The sequence below is a fragment of the Schistocerca cancellata genome, chromosome 7, assembly GCF_023864275.1.
Source record: "Schistocerca cancellata isolate TAMUIC-IGC-003103 chromosome 7, iqSchCanc2.1, whole genome shotgun sequence".
NCBI lineage: Eukaryota > Metazoa > Arthropoda > Insecta > Orthoptera > Acrididae > Schistocerca > Schistocerca cancellata.
In genome coordinates, this window is record NC_064632.1 from 167,343,813 (window position 1) to 167,370,258 (window position 26,446).

A 26,446-nucleotide genomic window follows, 5' to 3' on the forward strand; every position below is an offset into this window, starting at 1 on the left:
TTTTAGGTGTGGACGACCGTATATGGGTGCAATCCCCAAGTTCAGCCAGTTGGTAGTTTTAGTGATTTTAGTCCACTGTGGACTTTCTGTTGGATGGCTAGTGGTGAAGCTTTCCACATTAATTATTGGTAGATTGTTACTCAAGATATTTTAATGTGTTAGTTCACTAGATAGGACGGTCGTAAATGGTGAGGTAGAAGTCATGGAGAGGGAAGGTGCGATTGGTGTGTCCTGTAATCATTGGCTGAGTTTTGGGAGGATTGATCTTCAGGAGTCACTGGTTACACCAGGAGGTGAATTGAGTGAGGTGGGATTGGAGGGTCCGCTGGGATTTGTGGAGTGTAGAATAAAGTGTGGGGAAAACGGTGTCATCAGCACACTGAAGGAGATAAACTGTTGTAGGTGGTTTTGGGGATATCAGGAGTGTGCAGGAGATAAAGGAGAGGACGCAACCAAGGAATATACCTGGAACCGGACGGAAGGTATGGGGATTTGTGTTGTTAATAGTGACAAAGCATGGGCGATTAGAAAGGAAGGATACAATAAGGGAGACATAATTCACTGGAAGTACATAGACCGGGGCTTTTAATAAGAGACTGGAATGTCATACACGGCCGTAGGCTTTTTTCCAGGTCGATGGAGATGAAGACAGCGGTGCTATGGATGTTGAGCTGATGGGATAAGAATTGGATGAGGCGCAGGAGAAGATAGGACGGAAGCCACGCCAGTTAACGGAAAGGAGGTGGTGTTGATCTAGGTGTTGAAGTATGTGTAAGGAAAGGCAACGCAAAGGATGGGGCCTCTCCACGCCCACACCAACGTGGTGACCAAACCAATAGTTCTACTGTCACCTCCGTAAACATGTTAGTTTTTTAATCAGGCGTCACAGGATGCAGGCTGTGATGTTATCCATGCGTCTGGGTAAGATTACTCATTAACATGGTCCATCAGGAGATAGAAGTGGTCGAAAACGAGTGAAGGGTAGCGGTTGTAAGGGCAGAGGAAAAAAAGTGCCAAGGCCAGCGCCAAGGGAAAAAAAACCTCTGCGACAGTAGGACGGGTAGTAAGGGCAGTAGCGGCTTGCTAGCTGCGACAGAGCATGCAAAGTGAGGGAAGGTTAGCGTGAGGTATCGTGCATCGTTACCTATGTGCTGCGTGGTCGTTAGCTGGGTCAGTCCGGGCTCTGCGGCTGGGCTCGCTTGTAGTCTCCTAGGCCGGCCGCAGTGGCTTCCTCCCTGTAACATAAGAGTCCGGCGCGGCAACGCATGCGTTGCTGTTAGGCCCTCTGCTGCGCCTTGTCGTCAGTGACTTGGTGCAGCTTCATCAGGCTGGTGCAGAACGGCGGCGATCGGCTACCGTTCAGCGTCCTCCACTACTGCACGGCGCAGGACTTTTGCATTGCAGCTGTGAGCAGCTCCGCTTGTTCAGTGAGCTGCGCCGCTTCAGCGCCGGAGAAATGCACGCCGTTCGCTCGCGCTTGCGCGATGATGGCTGCCTTTCTGTCTTCTCGGTCCCTTGGAGGGGCCGCTCCCGCAGCGGTCGGCGTCATCACCGGTTCCGCTGGGGCGGCGGTTTTCTTCTTTGCACCTTTCACCTGCGGTGCTGCTGGGGCAGCCGCTGGGATAGGCGCACGAACGTCCTTATGCGAGGTCGCAGGATTGTTCGCAGGTGCGACTGCGCTGAGGCCTTGGGCGAAGACTGCTCGCAGTTGCCTCAAGGCCTCTTCCTTCTCTGCAGCCACGGCGGCTGCGAAGGCAGCCCTCTCCGCCGCCATGACGGCATTGAGGGCTGCTGTGGCCTCCTTCACGGCGGTGCCGAGTTCGAGGTCACACTTCTTCGCGAGAGAGCGAGCTGCGTCCTGGCTGCCCGTTTCCGAGCGGTCGTCCCTGCCCCTGGCAGGTGGATCTGCTACTGCGCCGTCCCTCAGCTGCGCCGGGCTGTTCTGCGCCCTACGCCGTTTCCGACGTCGTCTTCGCTTATGCCGCTGCGTCGGTGCGGCAGCGGCCGCCTCGCCGCCCCCGGCACGGTTGCGGCTTGAGAAGGCTGCACAACCGCGCCAACTGGCGACGTGCGGGCCGCCACACCGGACACAAGTCGGCAGAACGTTGCTGCCGCGGTCGCAGGCGCGGCTGTCGTGCTCGCCTGAGCACTTGACGCACCGCGCCGCGTTGCGGCAATACTTCGCGACATGGCCCTCGCCCTGGCACCTGAAGCACTGGGGCAGAGGGTCCGTGGCGGTCGGGAGAGCCTCTGTCGTAACCGGGAAGCCCAGCAGCTTCCGCAAGTCGAAGATGTCGCTCCCGCCGTCGACCGTTTGCACGGTCACGGCATCGAGCGGCGCCCTCTTGCTGTTGGTCCGGTTGTGCAACCTTAGGGCTGCATTACTAAACCCGGCTCGCAGCAGCCCTTCCCGGACCGCTGCCTCGTCACAGCACCAAGGTAACCCCCTGAGGAGTGCCTCGGTCGTCTTCATCCTTCCTACGGAAGGTGCCTTCTCACGCGCCGACGGCGCGTCGACGATGTGGTCGGCCACTGCGACCTTGATCGCCCTGTGGTCGGCCACGTTTGCAGCTCGAACGCGGATCAGCGAGTCTGTATCGACAGACTCGTAGACCACCACGTTCCGAGCGCAATTCGTTATGGTGTCGAACAGCGCTGTCCACCTGCCTTTGCACTTGACGTACAAAGGGGGAACAGGCCGCGACTCGTCTTCTCGGGAGTTCCTCGCACGGTCGGCAGACTCAGTGAGTTGCACAACCGAAGGACCCTTCGTAGCGGCAGGTTTCCTCTGCGCACCCTTCTTTCCCATGCTGCGAGGCGCGGAACACGACAATTTGCTCTCTGCGGCGTTCACAGCACAGAAACCTCTTCACGAGCTCTCAACGGCCGAGTAAGCGAAGCGCGCAACGGCAGCGATGCGCTCGCCTCGCCAGCTCAGGCCGCTCTCGGGGGTAAGGAAAGGATGATCTTGACGGCCTTAATGTGAGGCATGTGGGGTGATAGGAGGGGTTAGTAGGGGAAAAGTACGATTCTAGAGGCTTTTCAAACCTGAGGATAGTAACCTATGGAGGGGATGGTGATGTAAAAGGTTGCGAGGGTGGCTAGAAAGGAGAGTGGGCATTCCTCAAGGTGTCGATAGGTGACTGTCCAAGCACTGGAAGCTGTGAATCAGGAGTGGGACTGTGTTATTAGTGTATTCGTAGATCGTAGGGAAGAGGCAATAATGTTATATTTCAAGCTACAACTGCTGGTGCCTGCGATGGAAACTTAACCCACATCTTCTACTTTCTATTTAAAAAATTTTAGTTAGACTTATTCAATGTTTCCACACTGTTTATATCTCTTAGATTAAGTGTTAACAGGCTGCACAAATCATTAGTAGGGCATTACGCAGCATGATCACCCTCTGTCGAATTTTGCTCCACTTGCGGCGCATGCATATTAATGACATTGCCTGCACGCCCTTTGTAGAGTTGCTGACACGCACAATTAAAATTCATAATAACACCAGCTGTCGCTGGACGTGTCATTAGGCACAATGTTTTTTTCTTTCTGAAGATATTAAAGAAGTTACCCAGTCCATTGACTTACCCAGTTGAAAGCAGACAAGTAATATTACAAGTACGCAACAATAAGAATCTGGCACTTACCCAGTAAACAGACGGCTTCCAGTTGTCGAGGATAGAGTCGTCGATATCGTCATCGATGTAGTCCTGACTTGGCAGTGAGGCACGCGAAAGCCGTCTGGAAGAAGTGAGAGAAAAAAATGATTTTAACAAGTTGAACTTTGTACCGCAACGTCAAAACATTGACAGTTCGTTCCCTCATTGTAGGTAAACAAATTGAAATAAATGATACGACTTTATATAGATAGGAAGAATAGGAGAAGGTTTAAAAGTCAACCGATTTTCAGGGATTAATTACCTACAAATATCAGTGGCCTCTAAAAAACTGTACAGTGTTTTAGTATATTGTAGTACCGTTTTTCTATCCTTCTGGCTTTGAAAACAGATGTTTGATGATGGTTCTGTATTACTTTTGAATAATACGCCAGCAACAGTTGGTGTTTTCTTTTTATTCTAAAACGAAGGCTGCTTTCAAGCTCCAAGGCCGTTATCTTGTGGTGTATGTCAGACATCCAGTAGTATATATCAGATGTCCAGCGGTATATGTCAGTTGTCCAGTTGTAGATTCCAGACGTCCAGTGGTACACATGAGACGTCGAGTGACACATGTCAGATGTCCAGTGGTAAGTCAGATGTCCAGTGGTACATGCCAGATATCGAGTACTATATTTCAGACATCCAGTGATATATGTCAGATGTCTGATGGTGTATGTCAGTCATCCAGGGTTATATGTCAGATATCCATAGAAAATTACTAACTCATTCTGCGTTCTCTCAGGATGTGTGTCATATTCCACTGGACATCTGGTGTACATCACTGGACGTCTGACATATAGCACTGGATAATGGCTTCAGGATCCAAAACTAATCTTGGATTTCAAATAAAAAGCGGAACAAGTGCTGGCACTTTATTCAAAATCAGTACTACGGTTGCAGATCCTGTATCAAATTACCCCAAATGATGGACAAGAAGTTTCTATACAACTTCTTCTTAGACTGCGGTGGTCATAAGGAATCAGAAATGGTTCGACTATGCCAACGCGATGGCTACATCTGACATCACCCAGTGAACTAATGTAAAAACTTGTTTCGTGCAGAATGATTAAAAAAGAAAGTTACTGATGACACTTTCCTCCTTAATAACGCTGCAGATGCGCACTGGACTTGGTAGTGAGGTCAGAAATACTGATCTCACAGAAAGGAAATTGGTATTTGATGCTCGCGGGATATAAATATTTTACTGTCTTTTGCAGTTTGTATTAATCGGAATTTGATTGTCGAACGCTGTGGGACGTTACTTCCTGCACTAGACGATTTTGCTCGTTCCTGTTTACGGTAAAGAACAGTGGGTGCTCCTTAGAGGTTGCGTGTGCTAGCAGCCAAGTGGAAAACACTGGGGAGTCACTCTGTGCACCAGGAGTGAACTGCTGGGCTGAAACCTCTGACAGACGTTCCACAGTCGCTAACTGACAAAATGCACAGACAGTGTTACACGACGAGGCACTCGTTACATATTTATCAAACTTTGTATGTTCACCACGTAACGGATATTATTTGATAAACCTTACATTACATTTCAAAATTATGTCCATCATCACACACATGAACGAATACACTCTTGCACTCGCTGTACCATGCAAACCAACTGTCTCCGAATATTATGTTGGGAAATTTCTTACTTGCCTGAAGCACACGTCGTGTCCCTTCAACAACACTGCTGGTTGGAGACTTCCGGTCACTCTATGGTCGTCAAATAGTGAGATGGGTTAGCCAGTCAAGTGTCTGTACAATCGAGAAGGCGTTTGTGAAGTGAACTGCAACGTTGGGTCTTGTGTCATTCTGACGGAATATGGTGTTTGGTACCCTGGTCGTTAAGGGTATCATCACAATGCTTACCATTCCTGCCACATACTAGCGAGCATTCGTCTCAGTTTGACAATTACCAACTCAATCCTGTTATCATATCCAATATCTGCCCACGCTGTGATTAATGAGTTTAGAGAAGTATTTTTCTCGTACATGGTTACTTCCTGCAACCTTTCACCAGCCTGTGTGCAGGTACGTTGACGCCGATTTGATCACCACAAACAGAGAATGCTAATCAGTACCCTAATTCTCTCTGGATCTACACCATGTTAGTTAGTCTCTGTTGTCTGTTGTATAATGTCAGCGGTAAGCTACGCATGGTAATTCGAGAACTCAAACCAGCTTCGAGGAATCTGTTCCCGACGTTGACACTCTCACTGTAGCCTCTACCCAGACATCAGCTGTGGTGAACCATCTATTCGTGTGAGTCAGTCAAACAGTCCTACGATAAGATGTAGTCCTTCTGGAAGGACACAGGCCTAGCACTTTTCACTGAGATTTCAATCTGAAAAATTTCATTAACGTTAAATACACTCAGTAGAAATCATGTACTAGCAGTATTAATCAGTTATGTAAGTGTCGTTCTCTGTACTGAAAATGCTGTAAATGAGCTGGCATAGGGATGAAATCTTGATCAGCATCTTCGACACACAAGGACGTTCTAGCGTGTCAGTGTGGTGGCTGTAATAGAACACTGTAAAAGAGCATCCATAGCTCCCGCCTAACTGTCACAGTACTTTCAGTGCATCCTGATGCAGTTTGGAATTCCTGTGTGATGGTCTGGATAGATGTCTACCTATTACACATAACGGCCGTCTTCAACGGTCGGCGGTCACTGTCAGTCAACAGACGAGGTCGGCCTGTACGCTTTTGTGCTGTACGTGTCCCTTCACGTTTCCACTTCACTATCTACTGGAGACAGTGAACCTAGGGATGTTTGTTGTTGTTGTTGTTGTGGCCTTCAGTCCTGAGACTGGTTTGGTGCAGCTCTCCATGCTACTCTATCCTGTGCAAGCCTCTTCATCTCCCAGTACCTACTGCAGCCTACATCCTTCTGAATCTGCTTAGTGTATTCATCTCTTGGTCTCCCTCTACGATTTTTACCCTCCACGCTGCACTCCAGTACTAAATTGGTGATTCCTTGATGCCTCAGAACATGTCCTACAAACCGATCCCTTCTTCTTGTCAAGTTGTGCCACAAACTCCTCTTCTCCCCAATTCTATTCAATACCTCCTCATTAGTTATGTGATCTACGCATCTAATCTTCAGCATTCTTCTGTAGCACCACATTTCGAAAGCTTCTATTCTCTTCTTGTCTAGACTATTTATCGTCCATGTTTCACTTCCATACACGGCTACACTCCATACAAATACTTTCAGAAACGACGTCCTGACACTTAAATCTATTCTCGATGTTAACAAATTTCTGTTCTTCAGAAACGCTTTCCTTGCCATTGACAGTCTACCTTTCATGTCCTCTCTACTTCGGCCATCATCCGTTATTTTGATCCCCAAGTAGCAAAACTCCTTTACTACCTTAAGTGTCTCATTTCCTAATCTAATTCCCGCAGCATCACCCGACTTAATTCGACTACATTCCATTATCCTCGTTTTGTTTTTGTTGATGTTCATCTTATACCCTCCTTTCAAGACACTGTCCATTCCGTTCAACTGCTCTTCCAAGTCCTTTGCTGTCTCTGACAGAATTACAATGTCATCGGCGAACCTCAAAGTTTTTATTTCTTCTCCATGGATTTCAATACATATTCCGAACTTTTCTTTCATTTCCTTTAGTGCTTTCACAATATACAGATTGAATAGCATCGCGGAGAGGCTACAACCCTGTCTCACTCCCTTCCCAACCACTGCTTCCCTTTCATGTCCCTCGACTCTTATAACTGCCATATGGTTTCTGTACAAATTGTAAATAGCCTTTCGCTCCCTGTATTTTACCCCTGCCACCTTTACAATTTGAAAGAGAGTATTCCAGTCAACATTGTCAAAAGGTTTCTCTAAGTCTACAAATGCTAGAAACGTAGGTTTGCCTTTCCTTAATCTTTCTTCTAAGATATGTCGTAAGGTCAGTATTGCCTCACGTGTTCCAGTATTTCTACTGAATCCCAACAGATCTTCCCCGAGGTCGGATTCTACCACTTTTTCCATTCGTCTGTAAAGAATTCGCGTTAGTATTTTGCAGCTGTGACTTATTAAACTGATAGTTCCGTAATTTTCACATCTGTCAACGCCTGCTTTCTTTGGGATTGGAATTACTATATTCTTCTTGAAGTCTGAAGGTATTTCGTCTGTCTCATACATGTTGCTCACCAGATGGTGGAGTTTTGTCAGGACTGGCTCTCCCATGGCCTTCAGTAGTTCCAATGGAATGTTGTCTACTCCGGGGGCCTTGTTTCGACTCAGGTCTTTCAGTGCTCTGTCAAACTCTTCACGCAGTATCGTATCTCCCATTTCATCTTCATCTACATCCTCTTCCATTTCCATAATATTGTCCTCAAGTACATCGCCCTTATATAGACCCTCTATATACTCCTTCCACCTTTCTGCTTTCCCTTCTTTGCTTAGAACTGGGTTTCCATTTGAGCTCTTGATGCTCATACAAGTGTTTCTCTTATCTCCAAAGGTCTCTTTAATTTTCCTGTAGACAGTATCTATCTTACCCCTAATGAGATAAGCCTCTACATCCTTACATTTGTCCTCTAGCCATCCCTGCTTAGCCATTTTGCACTTCCTGTCGATCTCATTTTTGAGACGTTTGTATTCCTTTTTGCCTGCTTCATTTACTGCATTTTTATACTTTCTCCTTTCATCAATTAAATTCAATATTTCTTCTGTTACCCAAGGATTTCTACTAGCCCTCGTCTTTTTACCTACTTGATCCTCTGCTGCCTTCACTACTTCATCCCTCAAAGCTACCCATTCTTCTTCTACTGTATTTCTTTCTCTTATGTTCTCCCTGAAACTCTGTACAACCTCTGGTTCTTTCAGTTTATCCAGGTCCCATCTCTCTAAATTCCCACCTTTTTGCAGTTTCTTCAGTTTTAATCTACAGGTCATAACCAATAGATTGTGGCCAGAGTCCACATATGCCTCTGGAAATGTCTTACAGTTTAAAATCTGTTTCCTAAATCTCTGTCTTACCATTATATAATCTATCTGAAACCTTTTAGTATCTCCAGGGTTCTTCCATGTGTACAACCTTCTTTCACGATTCTTGAACCGAGTGTTAGCTATGATTAAGTTATGCTCTGTGCAAAATTCTACCAGACGGCCTCGTCTTTCATTTCTTAGCCAGAATCCATACTCACCTACTACGTTTCTCTCTCTTCCTTTTCCCACTGTCGAATTCCAGTCACCCACGACTATTAAATTTTCATCTCTCTTCACTACGTGAATAATTTTTTTATCTCGTCATACATTTCATCACCTTCTTCATCATCTGCAGAGCCAGTTGGCATATAAACCTTCACTACTGTAGTAGGTGTGGGCTTCGTGTCTATCTTGGCCACAATAATGCGTTCACTATGCTGTTTGTAGTAGCTTACCCGCACTCCTATTTTTTTATTCATTATTAAACTTACTAGTGCATTACCCATATTTGATTTTGTGTTTATAACCCTGTATTCACCTGACCAAAAGTCTTGTTCCTCCTGCCACCAAACTTCACTAATTCCTACTATATCTAACTTTAACCTATCCATTTCCCTTTTTAAATTTTCGAACCTACCTGCCCGATTACGGGATCTGACATTCCACGTTCCGATCCGTAGAATGCCAGTTTTCTTTCTCCTGATAACGATCTCCTCTTGAGTAGTCCCCGCCCGGAGATCCGAATGGGGGACTATTTTACCTCAAGAATATTTTACCCAAGAGGACGCCATCATCATTTAATTATACAGTAAAGCTGCATGCCCTCGGGAAAAATTAGGGCTGTAGTTTCTCCTTGGTTTCAGCCGTTCGGAGCACCAAAACAGCAAGGCCGTTTTGGTTAGTGTTACAGGGCCAGATCAGTCAATCATCCAGACTGTTGCCCCTGCAACTACTGAAAAGGCTGCTGCCCCTCTTTAGGAATCACACGTTTGTCTGGCCTCTCAACAGATACCCCTCAGTTGTGGTTGCACCTACGGTACGGCTATCTGTATCGTTGAGGCACGCAAGCCTCCCCACCAACGGCAATGTCCATGGTTAATGGGGAGGCATGGATGTTTAGGAGTGTTGAAATCTCGCTTACTTACATATGACACAAGTGACACCCAATCACCTGACCAAGAACGAAGTCCGTGTGTTCCGCGGAGCGCCCCATTCTGCTCTCTCACGATGTCTAATGGTTACAGAGGCCGTTGATATGGAGTAACTGGCAGTAGGTGGCACCACAATGCACCCAATATGAAAAATGTATGTTTTTAGAGGTGTCCGGATAATTTTGATCTCATGTCTCTCTCTCCCTCGCCGGCCAGTGTGGCCGTGCGGTTCTCGGCGCTTCAGTCTGGAACCGCGTGACCGCTACGGTCGCAGGTTCGAATCCTGCCTCGGGCATGGATGTGTGTGATGTCCTTAGGTTAGTTAGGTTTAAGTAGTTCTAAGTTGTAGGGGACTGATGAACACAGTTGTTAAGTCCCATAGTGCTCAGAGCCATTTTTTTGAGTCATCTCTCTTCTCTTTCTCTCTCTCTCTCTCTCTCTCTCTCTCTCTCTATATATATATATATATATATATATATATATATATATATATATATATATATGGCACATTAGTTGTCCAGTACGACGCTCAAGGTCAAACGTTCAAAAATTTTAGCAACACCGAATAAAACATTAATTTTTCCTTATAAAAGCCTAACAAAAGAGATCATTACTGGCACCAACGTGTCTGCCATTGTCCCGTCGTCTAAGTCGCTTATTTCTGCTACCCTTTCGACACATTCTTACATCACACAGTCTTTCTGAGTGTTACAATTTTCACCAATTTTCAGAGGAAAAGAAGTGGAAGGCACGTTAGTCAATGAAGAACAAGCTGGACTACTATTTGTCTTTGTCTGTGGTTTCTTCCACCTCTCTCTCTCTCTCTCTCTCTCTCTCTCTCTCTCTCTCTCTCTCTATATATATATATATATATATATATATATATATATATATATATATATATATCCCCTTGAATATATATATATATATAGAGAGAGAGAGAGAGAGAGAGAGAGAGAGAGGTGGAAGAAACCACAGACAAAGACAAATAGTAGTCTAGCTTGTTCTTCATTGACTAACGTGCCTTCCACTTCTTTTCCTCTGAAAATTGGTGAAAACTGTAACACTCAGAAAGACTGTGTGATGTAAGAATGTGTCGAAAGGGTAGCAGAAATAAGCGACTTAGACGACGGGACAATGGCAGACACGTTGGTGCCAGTAATGATCTCTTTTGTTAGGCTTTTATAAGGAAAAATTAATGTTTTATTCGGTGTTGCTAAAATTTTTGAACGTTTGACCTTGAGCGTCGTACTGGACAACTAATGTGCCACTGAAATTAAAGCAACATCGCGTGTGCGCCAAGAAAGCGTATTAAAGACGCCAGTGTTCTCGATCACTTAAGCAATGTATCACATAGTACCATCAGCACCATAAAACTGTTCACTGACGATGCAGTTGTCTACAGCAGAGTATCACCACTGAACTATCGTAAGGAGATGTAGTAAGATTTGGACAAAATTTCCCCTTGAATTAATATAACGCAAAATAATGCCAATAAGAACAAGGGAGAAGTCAGTAGTATCTGACTGGAAGAATAGCGGTGAGTAGCTTTAACAGGTCACATGGGACAAGTATGTAGACTTTCTGCTAAGAAGCGATATGAAATGGAAGATCTCATAAAATCTGTACTAGGGAAGATAAATGAATGAATTGGATTCCTTGGAAACATTCCGAGAAGATGTGTTGTATCCGTAAAGGAAATTTCCTGCGAGGCGCTGGAATTTTGTTGTTCCAGCGCTATGAGCCCTTACCAAGTAAACATCGAATGAATTCAGAATCATATCAGGTCGATGCGGCACGCACGAAAGAGTAACACTAATATTCACGGAACTAAAATGGAAACCTTCGGAAGAAAGACATTGAACTTCTCGCGAAACCACGGCGACTAAATTTAGAGAGGCTGTATTCGAAGAGGACTGAGTGATCATTCTACTACCGTCGTAGTATATCTTGCTTAGGGATCAGCAGACATTATGGCACGTACCGAGGCATACATTATTCCCTCTTTCAATACGATAGTAAAATAGGGAAGGAAATCGTCAGTAGTAGTGCGATGTACCCTCTGCCATACCCTGTACTGTGTCAAACAGGGCATATAAGTAGTCATTAATGTAGACCAAAAAACAGTCTACGTAACTATCATCTCAGTTATTCAGCGATAAGAAGTTCTTTTTTCGTTGCGTGAAGTTATCCCAAATGTTAGCATGTCCATATTCTCTACAATCACATCGTACTGATGTTGCGTCTGTGACTGCTACAATTTCATGCAGAAATATTCCCGAACCATCACTCTTGAACCTGCATGTTCTGTAGCAGCTAAATCAGTCCTTTCCAGGTGTTGCTCAGTTGTTGATGACCGCCTGGTTCGCTCATCTCGAACAGTTCTGACGCCATAGGCAGAACACATTCGTCCATCCACAAAACGATGACTCTCTCAGAACCCTTTCTTTGAGGTATCAGCTTAACAGATAAATATTCGTTTGTTCTAATGTTTAGCGCGTACAACTAAATGAATCACTAATGATATCTCAAATGCGGAACACTTTTACAAAGTCGTCATCTTCGTAAATTCCTGCTTCGAACTCGTAACCGGAACCCAGTGAGTATGCAACCATGTTTTGGGAGCCACAAATATCAAAAGGCAGGCACACATCGGTGTTGCCACAATTTATCAACTAAACGTGGAGGTGGCGATGTATTTCGTGAATTACAAGGAAATAAACTAATATCTGGTCTAAAGTACCGTTGACGCGGTCAGTGATTGTAAACCGCCGTTTAAATTAAGTTGGGAATGATATCATGTTAGTCGTTTTCCATATTTACTTGACGACGTCATTATTCTGATGTAGGACACCCCATGTTGCTCGACAGAGGCCATAATGAGTTCGTTGCCAGGCGATGTGGTGTGTGCTAGTCAACACTCAGCTCGCTGCAGACGTCTCGACTGTGGCAGTCAGTTACCTAGCAACGAACGTGCTATAGAAGTCGCTATCGAAGTTTGCTGCTCTAAAAGTTTTTGAATTATCCGCATTAACTGAAGAAATGTTCGAGTTCACGAATACTGTCTGACAGAAAGCTCACTCGGATCTGTAGGGAGATCAGTTTGCACAGCCCTACAGCTTGGGGCTTACCTCTGTACAGCTCAACAGCCACCGACGTGTACGGTGGCCGGTAAGCCGAGGAAGTCATCGGGTCAAGAACTGCAGTGTTGCCTGTAGGTTTTCACCAGCGACGTAACTGTAATGTCCGCCATGACGACACATCTCGGTACGTACAATGAATTTTATTTCTCTATAGTATTAATGTGTTTGTTTGCGTGGCCATCCCCCACAGTAGCTGTTATACTCCATATCAGTTATTAGTTGCTACTTCTGTCTCAAGCTCACTGCAAGTAAAGTGTTTCGCACCAGACTCGTTTCGCTTTTATTCGCAAAGAATGACTGATCTTCTGTAAATACTGCACTTGTAATATGTTTCCAGAGTTTACTGCGTCCAAAGTAAAAACGGTCTTACTTTTCTAGTTTTGGTGAACAGTTTCTTACGGCATTTATTCCTGTGTTGTAGATGTTTCGTAGTAGACAGCTTCTACCATCATAGTTACCGGAATTTGCTACGGAACAACATCTGGTACCACCTTCACCTTTCGCTATTTTTCTACTTTTAGGAAATGGATTTAACGTTTACTGTACAGTATGTGTAGTCTTGGCGCTTCACTTCTTCACAAAAGTTGTCTTCATAGTAATGTTACCGAGTTATCAACGTTTTTTAACTCAGCGCTGTGTTATTGGGTATTCATTTATTTTTCCAGTAGTTCGTCGTTACTGCCAATCTTCTAAATGAATTGTTTTTAGTGTACTTCCGCATTCGTGTGTGTGTGTGTGTGTGTGTGTGTGTGTGTGTGTGTGTGTGTGTGGGTGTGGGTGGGTGGGTGGGTGTGTGTGTGTGTGTGTCTGATGTAGAGGGGGGAGAGGTCAGAGAAAAAAATATTGTGTTTAATTTCAGAATATATAAAACAGAGGAGTGGTACATAAATAACTGAGATTAAATGTAAAAAAGAGAACAGTTTTTAATCTGAAAATATACAGAACGATAACTGACGATGCTTTGTAAATAAAAGGGAAATTTGTCTGGGGCAAAACACGCTTCATTTGAATTACACGCTTAAAATGAAAAAAATAAATAAATAATGATCCCTTTATAGCAATGTTCGTTTTCACCTCAGTCTCTTTTATTCTTAAATATGTAGGTGGTCTCGAGTTCGAAAACTTCGCTTTGATTCTCTTTGTTGTTCTGAGGGTAGCTGGAGTGTTCACATTGAAATTCCAAGAGTTTCACGACGTAGAAAGTGGTTACGAACAACGAGTTTGTCTGTGAGGCCATCCTATGCAGCAAGCACAGAAATCTTTGTTTTGTAAATGAAAAGCACCTTCTCTTGGTGCATTGTATTTTATTTCTCCCAGACGCGTTTCGTCTTTTTTTCACTTTAAGGTATCGTCAGTGGGATAGTTATTCGCGTTTTTAATTGGCATCTGCGTTTCCTCTCATCCGGTCACATGCTAGAGATCGCACTACAGCTCTATTTAAGAAACATAATAATACTTTTATGTTCCGAAGTTCCACTGTTCATCTTCTTTGGCCTTGTTGTTGTGACACATTACTAGTCTTCTGTCCCTCATTATAGGGATTTGATCGAAAACTGTGATTTCAAGACGTTACTACTTCGCGTTCACTATGTCTCCCAGGCAGTGAAGATAATTCCCACGCATTTCGTCTTGTCTGTCATCGGTAATGGTGCCACGCTTCCCGTTGAGAGTCGTGTCTCGAAGTTCACCGATCCGGACTTTTCCACGTTCATGAGTCTACCAGTAGCCATACCAGACAAATTAATTCAATACAAAGTCGCTTTTGCGTCGTTGCCCGACCGTGATTGAAACACTAGGTCATCCGCGTATGTGCTGCATACAAACTTGTAGTGTCTTACCGTCATTTCTTGGAGTCGGCTCAGAAGGCCGCAGAGAAACGGCTCGAGAGCAATCGCGTAAAGTATCCTCAACAGCGGGCACCCCTGTCTGACCGACTGCGTGATGGAGATGGGCCCCGTCATGCGTCCATTTACAAGCACTCTGGAGGAGGCGCCGTGGAGTAGTCGCATCACGACGGTGACAAAACTGTGTGGAAACTTCATGTGGGTCATCACTTTCATAAGGTAGGCGGGCTCGCCTAGTCAGATGCGTGGTCTAAATCTATTGACACCAATACACCCCGCAGAAATGTTGTTGCCAGCGCGAACACATCGCGGTGGTCGCTGAGTGAAGCTTGTATATTGCTGCCCGCTTCTAGTTGGTTTGGTTGAGTGATACAACTTGAAGCAGTAAGCGTATGAAGCGTGCTGCAAGTATCCTGGTGTAGATCTTGTAGTCGTAGTTAAGGAGGGTCAGTGGTCCATAGGCCTATATTCCTCTGTCGCCGGATGGTTTATGGATAGGGATGATCATTCCTTCCACAAAGGAGGGTGGGAGAGGCCCTTGGGGGACATCAATTCGCAGTACATGGCAATCCATCGCGGAGTTAAAGAGTCCTTTAAATATCCTATAAAACTCTAACGGAAGCCCGTTGGGTCCCGGCGACTTGTTCGAAGCCCCGTTATCGAGCGCTTCCATTACGTCATCCTCTGTGACTTCCGTCGTTAACTATCGTTCGACCGTCGCGTCGAGGCGCGCGAATAGCTTTCGTGGGACATCATGAAAGGCTACCTCGTCATGTTCCGCTTCTTCGTAGAGGTGACCGTATTGTTCCAAAAGACGTTAGCAATGTGTATTTTCAGAAAAAATTTCTTCTATTTCACGTCTATGGTCACAAACTTGTAGGTCCTCCGACTACCCGTTTCGATCAGCAATGCCCATCTTCAGATCTATTTTATAAAAAAAAAAAAAAAAAAACAGATATGAAGATGGTCGTCGCTGACAGAACTGGTAGTCTGAGGACCTACAATTTTGTGATTATAGACGTGAACTAAAATTTATTCTACATTTTTGGGTCACTGTTCCATTTGAGACGATGCCGCGGCTTGTGAATTTCTATTTGTGATATCATACAGCGACCGTCCGGCAGTACCACCGCCTCTATTAAGGCTCCGCGGCTAGGGTGGTTTTTCTCTGTGATTCATCGACGGCGATACTCCACAGATGCGTTCAAAGGCTATTGCACGAATTGCGACCCCCTCCAGATGGAGCCGCGTAATGGAAATTATATGGGCCTGCACTCGCTAGATGGCAGCACTCCGGTCTTGGGAAGGCGCTTGTAGCCGGCCGCTGTGACCGAGCGGTTCTAGGCGCTTCAGTCCGGAACCGCGCTGCTGATATGGTCGCAGGTTTGAATCCTGCCTCGGACATGGATATGTGTGATGTTCTTAGGTTAGGTTTAAGTAGTTCTAAGTCTATGGGACTGATGGGACCGTTTGAAGGCCCTTGTACAGGAAGCACGCAGAGCATCGTGAAATAAGATTCCATCGTGTGGCGCCTCCACATCATCTGCTTCCTACCGTATGCAATCAAGGCTCGGCGCAAAGCAGGCTTAACGCCTCCCAGCTACCATCGTAACGTCGTCGGATATGTCGTGAGGCGTCGTTCATGTATGTGCGAAACATCTTCAATAAAGCGTCGGCACTCGGGCTCTCTGAGGTGTACTGCATTCAATTTCCAAACACTGCGACTAATCCACACACTTGTCAACGTAGGGAGACAGTACATATATATGCTGTGTGATCTGGAATGGCGACGGACCATAATTCCGAATTCGAGACGACGTGTGCGGTAAATTCGATGAAGGCGACTTCCAGAGTGACTTGTAACTTTTGTATATCCGCGTCTGTCGCCATGCATCTTCTCCCATGCATAGGTTAGATTCATGTCATGTTCCAGTTGCCGCAGCTCCTGGCATTATAATAACGAAGGTATTGATCCTTTAGTGCGAGCACGCAGTTGAAGTCACCTGCGAATGAGACATGTTCGTAGTGGCCTAAGAGTAGTGGCGCAATCTCCTCTGCGTAAGAGCGGGAACGATCGCGCGGCGGGCCGTAGGTGTTAACGATCCGTACTCATAGCACTGTGATTGCCAGTCCTCGCGCTGACAGCAGGTACACCACCTCGTCGGCTCTAATGCCTTCGCACTGAAGTATCGATGTTCCTCTGGCGCCGCCTACATTGGGCGCAATGTGTGTATCGCACTCATAGAGATCGGGAAAGCTCTCGAGCCATAGTTCCCGCAGAAGGACGATATCTACGTCTGACGCACACAGCATGTATGGTAGTAATTGCAACTTGATCGGCGTTCTAGTTGTATTAACGCTTTGACGTCCGCACGTTTCGTACAAATTTATTCGTTTGGCGCCGGCAACGCTAATTCGGATTGCTTTGCTGGTCGCTGGCCACTTGTCACCTTTCCGTTGGTGACAAACTTCAAACACGTTAACTTTTGGGCGCTTTCATTTTTCCGGAAATCCTCTATTTTGCCGTATCGTTCCCCAAACTCGAATTTTCCTTTCAAGTAACTTCTGTACAAGTTGTACACTGTTATAATAATTATCCATGTAGGGGTGATGCCACTTTCCATCAGAAGGTGTCAATAGTTCCATTACTGTTTTTGATAAAGGCTGCCCAGTGCCGGAATATATCTTGAATGAGGAAATGTATCCCATACTCGAATCACACAGCATCCGAATGAGAATGCCATATTTCGTAATTTTCGACGGATTGTAAACTTTAAAACTGAACGGTCCACGCCACGGTACCATTCCTTCATCAATTGAGATGTTTTGACTAAGATTAAACGTTTCTTTAAACTTTTTGGAAAATTAATCTATTATGATTCGCACTTTAAAAAGCCGGTCGGCATTATCGGGTTTATTGTTGTTGTCGGAAACATGTAAAAATGATAATATTTGTCTGAACTCGTTGCGGAACATCGTTTTGCAAAATATCAGTCTGTCTATCAACAGATTCGTTGACCAATAATCATTAAGCCTTGGTTTTTTTTACAGTTCCCATAAGGATGTTGTTGTTGTTGTGGTCTTCAGTCCTGAGACTGGTTTGATGCAGCTCTCCATGCTACTCTATCCTGTGCAAGCTTCTTCATCTCCCAGTACCTACTGCAGCCTACGTCCTTCTGAATCTGCTTGGTGTATTCATCTCTTGGTCTCCCTCTACGATTTTTACCCTCCACGCTGCCCTCCAATACTAAATTGGTGATCCGTCGATGTCTCAGAACATGTTCTACCAACCGATCCTTTCTTCTAGTCAAGTTGTGCCACAAGCTCCTCTTCTCCCTAATTCTATTCAATACCTCCTCATTAGTTACGTGATCTACCAATGTAATCTTCAGCATTCTTCTGTAGCACCACATTTCAAAAGCTCAAACCATTACCTAAGTTCGGGTCTCGTAAAGTCGAAAAATTTCGCATTTCTTATTCCGTTTCTTTCTAATGCAGTTTTTACTGTAGTACTTGTTGGTTTCGTTGCTAATATATTCAAATAGATCGTTTCCAATATATAATTGTACGATAACCTCGACGCTTTGTGTATCTTTGGGAACTATGTCTGGACCTGGAAATCCTTCAAATTTATTATAGGTCCTCGGAAAATCAAAGTCTGGGCGCTGTGCACTGTCTTCCTCGTCTGATTCATCCGAATCAGTTGACAACCGTAGCGTTCGCCGAAATCTTCTTGGACGTATTTCACTATCATCGACGATTCTGTTCACTTTCATTTTTTTGATACCCAATGTCTTCTTCCCAATCGGCCAAGTCATCCAGAACGTCAGACAAGATGTCTGCGCATTCATCGCAAATAATCGTATCGTGTCTTTCGTCTGCCATGATGAAAAGACACAAGTACTTATAAAAACAAAGAAACTTGTTGACGAGTGTAACTTGTTGTTAGCTAAACAAAACACGAACAGAATGCAAACGACACTTAAGTGCTGTCGCCGGCCGTTGCGCCACACTATGCTCACGACACCACTGTGATGGCGTCGGACGGCAGAGTGTCAATGTTAACTGAGGCTGTTCTGAATGGCTGCCGCTCTTCCTCAGTGTCTAAAGCGCACACGAACGGTAATGTTAACTTGTGTGCTGCTGCCTGGCAACGTGGTATCGCGCAACCGTCTGCATTTTCTGCGTAGCTAACATTCTATGGGCGCCGCACCAGCCGATGCGGCTGCGTCGTCGATCTGTGCGTCAGTATCGTATTCATCGGCTCAGTTCCTCTGCTGAAGGTCTATCTCTCGGCGTGCTTCCCCCGCTGGCGGATTGAAGACAAAAGTATTGCTGTGATGGATTGAGAGGCTCCTCCAGGCAGACCTTTGTCTGTTGGATCTGCATTCAGCCCTGGTCTCGTCTGATTTGTTTCGTACTGCTGTGAGGGGGAAAGAAACTCCCGTTGCGCATCCGGAGTCACTGTGTCTTCATTGTACTCAACTCCGTCTGCCGTGGTTTCATTAAGCAAGTGCCCGACAGCGTTAACCGTCGTTTCTTGTGGCGCTTTGGCGATCGTTGTTTGCGCGTGTGCGCCTCCGTGGCCGAATGCAGAAGTGATTAAGTGATTCATGGCGTTAGGGAGAAAAAAAAAAGTTCAAATGTGTGTGAACTTCTAAGAAATCAAACTGCTTACGTCATCGGTCCCTAGACTTACACACTATTCAAAATAACTTATGCTAAGAACAACACACACACACCCATGTCCGAGGGAGGACTCGAACCTCCGGCGGGAGGGGCCGCAAGATTAGTGACATGGCGCCCCTAACCGCGCTGCCATTCCGCGCGGCTCAGAGACAAAAGTACCTGTCGAAACTACCATTTTATGAATTCCAATCTCTCTTGACCATCCCACGCTCTCTATCAACGGCGTCACCGGCGCCGAATGGTCGGAATGTACGTCGTTTCTTCACAGGTGGCAGGCACTGCTGCAGGTGTTTGCTGCACACTGTCAAGATGGTGGAGCTGGTCATTCTTCAGGATGGCATCCATTCGGAACGCGTCAACATACTTTAGTGTCAGCGGCATCGGCGTGGACGTAGACATGTATTCGCCAGTTGGAACTTGCACAATTCTTCGCTTCATGAGTTCTGAGCGGAGTGGCTCTCCTCCCCGCAACCCAAGCATGTTTTTGGTTGCCCAACGCAGATGACTATGTTCTGCATCCACCGATGAACAAGTGGGAGGGTACATGTCGTGTCAGTTCTATTCTGATGAGTCTCACCGCACTGAGAATGGGGTTCGACAATATTTCCTCCACGTGGCAAAGCACTCTTCCATCATCGAGTCAGACAGAACCTAGAAGGGACGTTCGAAGATTCGTATGCTCCGTAATCCCAGTCCTGCTTGATCAATAGTCACCTGGCCGACATGTCACCTCGCTCACGGAGGCGCGTACGTTCAACAGTGAGAGCTGAATGGTGTACTCGGACACAGCTGGACCTGCACCAGCAGTGTACTCTGCCATCTGATCTACCACAGACGTCCTGCTGCCCTACGTTCCAGAAGGGGCAAGCCTCTGACTTCCGCGTCCTGTCATGGGCGTGTACGTCCAACTCCCTGTCACCTACGCGCGGTTTCACCATCCTTCAATCAGTTTCCATAGATGCTCGTTACACAAGCACATGAACAGCTGACCAGCTTGGGAGTTTCGAGATTCTCTTTTCCAGGCGCCGAGCCAGAACACTCTGTCCTTTGTCAAAGTCACTTACGTCAGTGGAATTCTTCTTTCACTGCCAGTATCGTCCCCTCTAGAATGATTCCCCATTCGCCACAGCTCAGCCTACAAACTTTTCTTACACCATCTCATGCCCACAATGGAATCAGCTTTCAATTTTTCCGTGATCAGTGCTTAAGATGCTTTGGTGAACCAAAGTAAGCTGTGTTTGTTATTTGTACGCTACAAAACTGCGCTCCTCGCTAAGATAAAAACCCGAAAGGCAGTACGCTGCCAGTTACCTCAACAGATTACAACTCATAGATCGACTCAAAAGTTGAACCGGTCACCGTCTCCCTCACAATGCTGTGAGACCAGCTTCTCCGATGGAAAGAATGTAAGATGTAAGGCGTGAACACAGATCAAAATCTAGATCAAACACCAAACGGAATCAACGCGATATATATCTACGTCTGTGCTCTACAAACTCCTACGAAGTGCGTGGCACGAATTAAGTACAGAGTGTTCATAATTAAAGTTCATCTATATCATACTTCGCAAGTCGCCTAATGGTGTGTGGCGGAGGGTACTTTCGGTACCACTATCTGATCCCTCCAACCCTGTTCCACTCGCGAATACTGCGTGGGAAGAATGATTGTCGCTAATCCTCTGTATTGGTTCTAATTTCTCGAATTTTCTCCTCGTGGTCAATACGCGAGATGTATGTTGGTGGAAGTAATATGTTGTCCGACTCCTCCTGAAAAGTGCTGTCTCGAAATTTCAATAGTAAATCTCTTCGTGATTCACGACGCCTCTCTTTTAACGTCTGCCAGTGGAGTTTGTTTAACATCTTCTTAACGCTCTCTCGCTAGCTAAAAGATCCCGTGACGAAACGCGCCGCTCTTCGTTGGATCTTCTCTCTCTTCTCTATCAGTCCTATCCGATAGTGATCCCAGATACATGAACAATACTGAAGAATTAGGCGAACAAGCGCCATATAAGCCACTTCTTTTGTGGATGAGTTTCTTTTCCTTAATATTCTTCTGATGAATGTGAGTCTGGTGTCTGTTTTTCCCACTATCTGTTTTATGTGGTCATTCCACTTAATGTCGCTCTGGATAGTTGCGCCTAGATATTTTACGGCAGCCGCTGTCTCCAGCTCCAGTTTGAAAATGCTATGGAAAGAGAACCACTGCTCAGAATGACGTCGAATTTGAATAGCATATTAATGATGCTGGGGAAAATTTCATGGAACAAAAAACATTTTTTACGAAAATATTACCTATAGATGGCGCTGTAAGCGTCTTAATATAAATTGGGTCGACTACAAATGACAGATGAGGTGTGATCGTGAATGGAGGCGCTCGGGACATGAAACGTTTGAATCGGTTTTCACAATATGGTCCTGCACACAGTTTCAACTTGATGCACACAGTCGACAGTTTACTTTTTAAACCGTACGCACCACCTATCCGGACAACCGGGAAAGCAGCTTTGTACATGAACATGTATTTCACACATTATTTCGAATACCTTATTAATGTCAGGTTCTGTTCGTTAAGCACGTCCATCACTGGAAGTTCGGTATTCCCCAGTCCTCCCGAACCTATGCCATGCTACCTCTTAGTTGCGTTCGATGAGTTCTCCTTCTACATCCACATCTACACCTACGTGATTATTCTGCTATTCACAATAAAGTGCCTGGCAAAGGGTTCAATGAACCACCTTCAAGCTGTCGTTCTACCGTTCCACTCTCGAACGGCGCGTGGGATAAAAGAGCATTTAAATTTTTCAGTGCGAACTGTGATTTCTCTTATTTTATCGTGATGATTATTTCTCCCTATGTAGGTGGGTGCCAACAGAATGTTTTCGTAATCGGAGGAGAAAATTGGTAATTGAAATTTAATGAGAAGATCCCGTCACAACGAAAAACGCCTTTGTTCCAATGATAGCCACTCCAATTAATATCTGAGGCAATATCTCCCCTACTTCGCGATAATACAACAGGAGCTGCCCTTCTTTGTACTTTTTCGATGTCATCCGTCAGTCCCATCTGATACGGATCCCATACCGCACAGCAATACTCCAGAATAAGGCGGTCAAACGTGGTGTAAGCAGTCTCTTCAGTAGACCTGTTGCACCTTCTAAGTGTTCTGCCAATGAATCGCAGTCTTTGGTTGGCTCTATCCACAGCATTATCTATGAGATCGTTTAGGTTTAGGGTATTTGTAATTGTGATTCCTAAGTATTTAGTTGAATTTACAGCCTTCAGATTTATGTGACTTATCACGTAATCGAAGGATTTCTTTTAGTACTCATGTCAATAACTTCACACTTTTCTTTATTCAGGGTCAATTCAAACTTTTCGCACTATACAGATATCTTATCTCAATCATTTTCAAACGAACTGGCGAGGCCCTACGATCGGCCCCTCGGATAGTTTTTCGCTGCCTGCCAGACTTGGAATGATCTCCCACTTGACCACAGGTGAGGGGTCAACCTCAGTGCAGGCAGTACCCAGGGAGGCCACAGCAGCAGATCGAACGGGGGCCACGTGAGACGTGCTCGACGTCTCTCTCATTCCCCTGTCCGACCCGCCACAGTGATGCCCCTTGGCAGCAGCCTCAAGCTGTGTGGCTAAAGCCAACGCAGCCTGGAGCTGTGAGCGAAGGGTCACCAACTCAGCTCGCATCTGCACACAGCAGTCACAGTTCCTATCCATTACTGCAGACGCTCCCGTTTGTGCCTCATAAAAATATACAACAAACGAATGGTGCACTCGCCTTATTAGCAGCAGGAACACGAGGTGCTCTCTCACTGATGGTCTATCCAACACTGATGTCAATGAACAGGAACCGACTTTTGGTCCTTTCTCCAATCACTGTTACATCTAGTGTTTCCTTCGTTATGCAATCTCTTCTCATGCAGTGCCCACCCTGTTCGGTTTCTTCCTCTCAATCGTTTCAAGTGTCCCTCTATTCCCGTTCCACTTCTCAGAAACATGGGTGAATTTTCCTTCTCTTCACTGCAGTGTTCATGTTTCGAAACAATACAGGGCAACACTCCATATAGGTAACACTTCTCTACTCTTTCCCGCAATTATTTTATTTAACGGACCACCAAAAATACGACTCACTGCGTGAAACATTCCTTTTGAAACAGATATCATTGTTTCTATTTCTCGATTAAATGTAATACACTCCTGGAAATTGAAATAAGAACACCGTGAATCCATTGTCCCAGGAAGGGGAAACTTTATTGACACATTCCTGGGGTCAGATACATCACAGGATCACACTGACAGAACCACAGGCACATAGACACAGGCAACAGAGCATGCACAATGTCGGCACTAGTACATTGTATATCCACCTTTCGCAGCAATGCAGGCTGCTATTCTCCCATGGAGACGATCGTAGAGATGCTGGATGTAGTCCTGTGGAACGGCTTGCCATGCCATTTCCACCTGGCGCCTCAGTTGGACCAGCGTTCGTGCTGGACGTGCAGACCGCGTGAGACGACGCTTCATCCAGTCCCAAACATGCTCAATGGGGGACAGATCCGGAGATCTTGCTGGCCAGGGTAGTTGACTTACACCTTCTAGAGCACGTTGGGTGGCACGGGATACATGCGGACGTGCATTGTGCTGTTGGAACAGCAAGTTCCCTTGCCGGTCTAGGAATGGTAGAACGATGGGATCTATGACGGTTTGGATGTACCGTGCACTATTCAGTGTCCCCTCGACGATCACCAGTGGTGTACGGCCAGTGTAGGAGATCGCTCCCCACACCATGATGCCGGGTGTTGGCCCTGTGTGCCTCGGTCGTATGCAGTCCTGATTGTGGCGCTCACCTGCACGGCGCCAAACACGCATACGACCACCATTGGCACCAAGGCAGAAGCGACTCTCATCGCTGAAGACGACACGTCTCCATTCGTCCCTCCATTCACGCCTGTCGCGACACCACTGGAGGCGGGCTGCACGATGTTGGGGCGTGAGCGGAAGACGGCCTAACGGTGTGCGGGACCGTAGCCCAGCTTCATGGAGACGGTTGCGAATGGTCCTCGCCAATACCCCAGGAGCAACAGTGTCCCTAATTTGCTGGGAAGTGGCGGTGCGGTCCCCTACGGCACTGCGTAGGATCCTACGGTCTTGGCGTGCATCCGTGCGTCTCTGCGGTCCGGTCCCAGGTCGACGGGCACGTGCACCTTCCGCCGACCACTGGCGACAACATCGATGTACTGTGGAGACCTCACGCCCCACGTGTTGAGCAGTTCGGCGGTACGTCCACCCGGCCTCCCGCATGCCCACTATACGCCCTCGCTCAAAGTCCGTCAACTGCACATACGGTTCACGTCTACGCTGTCGCGGCATGCTACCAGTGTTAAAGACTGCGATGGAGCTCCGTATGCCACGGCAAACTGGCTGACACTGACGGCGGCGGTGCACAAATGCTGCGCAGCTAGCGCCATTCGACGGCCAACTCAGCGGTTCCTGGTGTGTCCGCTGTGCCGTGCGTGTGATCATTGCTTGCACAGCCCTCTCGCAGTGTCCGGAGCAAGTATGGTGGGTCTGACACACCGGTGTCAATGTGTTCTTTTTTCCATTTCCAGGAGTGTATTACTGGTAATTTTGCACCCTACATACCTGAAGTTATCAACTTGTTCCAAATAACTCAAAACAATGATCACTTCCTCAACTGTCTTGAGAAAATCGTTGCCTCCGTCTTTTTTTACATTTATCATTTTCAGCTGCACCCCCCCCCCCCCCCCCCCATGAACCATGGACCTTGCCGTTGGTGGGGAGGCTTGTGTGCCTCAGCGACAGAGGCCAGATAAACGTGTGGTTCCTCAAGAGGGGCAGCAGCCTTTTCAGTAGTTGCAAGGGCAACAGTCTGGATGATTGACTGATATGGCTTTGTAACAATAACCAAAACGGCCTTGCTGTTTTGGTACTCCGAACGGCTGAAAGCAAGGGGAAACTACGGACGTAATTTTTCCCGAGGGCATGCAGCTTTACTGTATGATTAAATGATGATGGCGTCCTCTTGGGTAAAATATTCTGGAGGTAAAATAGTCCCCCATTTGGATCTCCGGGCGAGGACTACTCAAGAGGACGTTGTTATCAGGAGAAAGAAAACTGGCGTTCTACGGATCGGAGCGTGGAATGTCAGATCCCTTAAGCGGGCAGGTAGGTTAGAAAATTTAAAAAGGGAAATAGATAGGTTAAAGTTAGATATAGTGGGAATTAGTGAAGTTCGGTGGCAGGAGGAACAAGACTTCTGGTCAGGTGACTACAGGGTCATAAATACAAAATCAAATAGGGGTAATGCAGGAGTTGGTTTAATAATGAATAAAAAAATAGGAGAGCGGGTAAGCTACTACAAACAGCATAGTGAACGCATTATTGTGGCCAAGATAGATACGAAGCCAACACCAACTACAGTAGTACATGTTTATATGCCAACTAGCTCTGCAGATGACGAAGAAATTGAAGAAATATATGACGAATTAAAAGAAATTATTCAGATAGTGAAAGGAGGCGAAAATTTAATAGTCATGGGTGACTGGAATTCGAGTGTAGGAAAAGGGAGAGAAGGAAACGTAGTAGGTGAATATGGATTGGGGCTAAGAAATGAAAGAGGAAGCCGCCCGGTAGAATTTTGCACAGAGCACAACTTAATCATAGCTAACACTTGGTTTATGAATCATGATAGAAGGTTGTATACATGGAAGAACCCTGGAGATACTAAAAGGTATCAGATAGATTATATAATGGTAAGACAGAGAATTAGGAACCAGGTTTTAAATTGTAAGACATTTTCAGGGGCAAATGTAGACTCTGACCACAATCTATTGGTTATGACCAGTAGATTAAAACTGAAGAAACTGCAAAAAGTTGGGAATTTAAGGAGATGGGACCTGGATAAACTGAAAGAACCAGAGGTTGTACAGAGTTTCAGGGAGAACATAAGAGAACAATTGACAGGAATGGGGGAAAGAAATACAGTA

General features: G+C 45.9%; 1 protein-coding gene across 1 annotated transcript in view; it reads right to left on the bottom strand.

The window, feature by feature from the left end:
• Window positions 1–26,446, bottom strand: part of LOC126092687 (potassium channel subfamily K member 13-like) — a 459,545-nt gene that overhangs the window by 82,745 nt on the left and 350,354 nt on the right. Inside the window, exon 4 of the mRNA XM_049908410.1 lies at window positions 3,651–3,744. Within this exon, the coding sequence (XP_049764367.1) occupies window positions 3,651–3,744 (94 nt within the window). The remainder of the gene's footprint in view (window positions 1–3,650; window positions 3,745–26,446) is intronic.